General features: G+C 47.9%; 1 protein-coding gene across 1 annotated transcript; it reads right to left on the bottom strand.

Annotated features, from left to right (window-relative positions):
• Window positions 1-192: 192 nt before the first annotated feature.
• LOC122367463 (acyl-CoA Delta-9 desaturase-like) lies at window positions 193-2,655 on the bottom strand. The gene has a single exon (XM_043340557.1). It carries the CDS (start codon window positions 2,112-2,114, stop codon window positions 1,035-1,037), a length of 1,080 nt encoding a protein of 359 aa, XP_043196492.1. The 5' UTR covers window positions 2,115-2,655; the 3' UTR covers window positions 193-1,034.
• Window positions 2,656-4,187: the final 1,532 nt, after the last annotated feature.

Genomic DNA, 4,187 nt, shown 5'->3' with positions numbered 1-4,187 from the left:
GATATTCAACCATTCATTCAATCGCATGTTCTGGGAACATAAACCGGATCCATAAATATGCCACGTAGTTTCTTCGCTCGAACCGTCTACTAAATTACATTACAAGTTAGGTGCTGTCTCACTGTTGTAACGATTAAAGTTCACAACAAAGCCGGTAATATTTCTAATCAATATTTGGGAAAGCTGAAGTGATTTTTTCCCGGACCACAAGCAATGTTTATTTACAGCGAAACAATAACGCGTCTCGTTCGTATGTCTACCACCTGGTTGCATTGTTTGGGGAAGTTTCTCAACCATGCTTCCGGATGTTCTTACCATAACAAGAAATATACTATAGCAAAACATTGATTCCGGAAAGGGAATATTCTAACCCTCATTGAATTGCATTGATAAAAAATGGACACCTACCTGGTTGATGAATGGAAAATCATATGATCAGTGAAAGCGTGAGATATATAAAGAAATATTAAGGTCCTATACCGTCTTCCTTGTTCGATAAAATTTGATTGTTAAAATAATCATGATATTAATGATAGAAATAAGTCTAAGAATATTTTCTTATCGGAAACGTCCAACTTGATAAGACCGGTGAATCCTGGCCCAGTGACCACTAAAATGTATATAAGGCGGCGAAAGCGACACCCAAATGGCACAGCATATTCACAAATGTCAAACGAAATCATCCATCGAGATCCGCCTCAAAATGATCTGTCCCGGTTGACGAAAACGTCACAGCACACTCAACTGGGCACAACAAAATGCCGCCGCTAAAAAGGCCTATCCGCAAGAAGAAGAGCCTTTCCAATTCATCATGGCGCCATGCCCACATATCAATAAACATGCCAAACACTTCATAAAAACACTTCCTTCTCCTAAAGTCTTTGGGAAACCTCCCCAGCAGTCCAGCTGCTTGCTCTCTTTCGCTCAAAGCGATAACCCGTGAGCCCTGCAATCACCGTCATGCACTCCGCATAAACAATATAACATCCGGTTCCCGGTACCAAGTCCAAACACGATGGCAGCACTATGCTCTGCTACATGTTACCGGAATCAGTCAGCTCAGGATGCGGCTCCCAACTGCCATCTCCGGTACGTTTGGCGCGCCTTTTGATGATGTCACGTGGCACCGTTTTACGGCCCCACACCCATCCAAAATGCGCGCATAGGTCAATGAACCCAGTGGTGAGATTGGCGCCGTAGCCAGGCAGTTCAGCCGCCCTGTAGTCCCAGGGGAAGACGTGATGGTAGTTGTGCCATCCCTCGCCCAGCGCCGCGATGGCCACGCCCAGGTTCTCCGCCGGGTGGATGTGGTCGTCGTACGGGTGCATGCCCCAGATGTGCGCAGCGCTGTTCACCAGCCACGTACAGTGCAGTGACGTCACCAGGCGGGCGGTGGAGATGAGCAGCGCGATGCTGAGACTCTCCCCCCAGGCCAGGTGCGGGATCAGCGACGGAATGATGAAGCTCCAGCTGAGTACCATCGGGACGAACCAGCTGCGCTGAAACGCCACCACCGGATCGGCCAGCAGGTCGGACAGGTCCACTTTGGCTCCCTGCCTACGAACCTCCGGGTGTTTGCGTACCATCAGCCAGCCGCAGTGCGCGAAGAAGAATCCTCGGGTGGCGTTATGCGGGTCAGCGTCGGTCTCCGAGTGGCGGTGGTGCAGCCGATGATCGCGCACCCACTCGTAGATGTCGTTTTGTCCGCTGATGGTGAACATGATCATGAGCACGACGCGGAGCGGAAGGCTGGCGCTGTAGGCGCGGTGAGCCCAGAGACGGTGAGCGCCGGCAGTCACGCCCAGACCGCTGGCGATCCCCCAGAGCCAGGCGTGGTAGAAGGTGCGCCGGTCGCAGTCGGTGAAGACATGCCACCAGCCGAGCGCAGCCATCACGTGAAGAACAGTGAGAAGCAGCATGCTGCGGGGAACCAGGATCCTCGGCACTGGAGTTGATGTTGCTGCAGGCTTTTCAGCTTCGGTGACCGGAGACACAGACGTGGCCAGCACCTTGTTGGCGTTGATGTCCGAGATGACGACCGGCTCGTGCACCGGCTCCGGCACGTGAGTATGTTCATCGACCACCTCCGCGGCGGCGTGGATGTTGGGCGGCATCTTGGTTAGCTGATGAGACGTGAAGCTGACTTTCACTCCACTCGACTCCAGCTCGAACAGCTACTTCTTGCTTCTTCTGAGATGTCCTCAGAAGCTTCTCCCTCCGACGCTCCTCAGATGTTTCTCTGAAGTTTATCAGCTGTCTGCATCCTCTAAGAGTCGCTCTCAGAGTTCAGACGTAGAGCGAAGTGCGCTCATCGGGCCTGTGAACTCTCTCGGGAGGGTCCGTCCTACCCGTTCCCTCCTCTGGATCGGACACCCAACAGTTTGCGCTGTGCCGCCTCGCACGCTTAAGTACACTCTCTCCGGTGACGTCACGCGGCCCGGCTGTGACGTCCCATACCAGAGTGATTCGGCTGCGGGCCGAGCGGCGGCCGGTCACGTGACTTATACCGGTACTGACCAGTAGTGGTCACGTGTGCCAGAATATTCCTGTTGGCATGAAGTCACGTGGATTTTGGGATTCCATCCTGTCTGACACGTGACTTGCGTGCATGGCCGATATGGTCGTTATGGCTATCAAAATTATAAGATGAAACGTACATCTGTTATCAGCATTGACGATAGGTTACATTATTCACTTATTGAGTGGTCTCAATAAAGGGTACGTAGACACTCAATGTTTGAACTAATGACTAATATTTTGAGCTTGAAGCACATGGATTGAACATATTCATTCCCTTAAAAATATAGTAAGGGTAAATATAGATAAGAGTATAGAGTACATCATATGAGCGCAAAGCTCTCATTACAGAACACAACTCATTGGCATATTTCTACCGTTTCTAAGCATTGTTTCTCACTGAAGAAGGTGACGTTCGCGGTTCGTAGTACGGATTTGAGAAGTGTTGAATCAAACTGGGAAAAACCAACAGAGTTTTATGTTGTGAGTGTGGGTGATGATGGGGATATGACAAATCAACATTTTGTGAAGACATCATACTTGATTAGCTGGTCCCGGCTCCAGTGATTCAGATGTCCATACACTCTCGACTTATTGGGCTTAAACTACCTTCAAAGATGATAAATTAGAAATAAATCAGCGATGAAATTCGGGAATCGATTTTGAACGGATTCTCCAGATGCAGAGCATAGTTTGCTAACAATAGCCAATAACCATCGAGCAAAAAGTGCACTTGAGGAAGTAGGCGAATGAAGCGTAGCGAAGGCAATTTTTTCGACACAAATGATAATTGGTGCCAGAGGCTCATTGCGTTTTCAGACGTAATTTCATTATTGCAGTGTTTCCCGCCAGATGTTTGTCCAATCGTTAAGGCACATATGCACCGATTTCGTATACTTATTGCAAGTTTTTGTGTGCTGGGAGTTCCCTCTTTGTTTATGATCCCGATGATCCCATGATGAGAGAGTGTGTATGTGTTGCACATTGGCTCACATGTTAACCCGCGACCTGGTGGGGGGGGGCTATTTTTTGCCCCCCCCCCCTCCAGACTTTTCGATATATCTCCAGAACCGCTGCGCCGATCATCACCAAACTTTCAGTACCCTCCCGGACATCAATTTTACACACTGTGACCAAAAATTTTTCCAAAGGCTATGATAGGTTGGCCGGGAATGACGTCAGAGTGACGTCATGTTCTGCCGTTTTCGACCCAAAAAAGGGTTTCGCGGGAAGAGCTGTCAGGCCTATAGCTTTGCAAATACAGAAAAATGATTAAAACATAAAAGCTGTAGAATGAACAGGGCTACAAAACTGCTATCTCGGATTTTTGAAATTTTTGGATTTTGACCCCCCAAAAATCAAAAAATAATTTTTTTGGATATAATAATCGAAAAATCCAAAAAGTTTTTTGAATTTCGCAAAAACCGGAATATATGTGATAGTCCTTACCGCCTTCCATCCACATACCAAATTTGAGATTGATACCTCTTTTTTGGCGAAGTTATAGCGAAAAAACTGTTCAAAATTGATGACGTCAAATTTTCAAACTCAATTTTTAGCAATTCTAGACCCCGTAGCGCAAAACAAAGACCATCATTAGACTCCCCGTGACGAGCTGCATCGAATCAATACCCATTTTATGCAATAATATCAACTTTAGAATTTGACCT

Source organism: Amphibalanus amphitrite, unplaced genomic scaffold, assembly GCF_019059575.1.
Source record: "Amphibalanus amphitrite isolate SeventyFive unplaced genomic scaffold, NRLGWU_Aamphi_draft 000871F_arrow, whole genome shotgun sequence".
In the NCBI taxonomy this organism is placed as follows: domain Eukaryota; kingdom Metazoa; phylum Arthropoda; class Thecostraca; order Balanomorpha; family Balanidae; genus Amphibalanus; species Amphibalanus amphitrite.
This window is presented reverse-complemented; position numbering and strand designations above follow the sequence as displayed.

What these genes read in the sequence shown, in the direction of transcription:
- LOC122367463 (XM_043340557.1), bottom strand. Translation starts at nt 2,114, where the DNA reads ATGCCGCCCAACATCCACGCCGCCGCGGAGGTGGTCGATGAACATACT.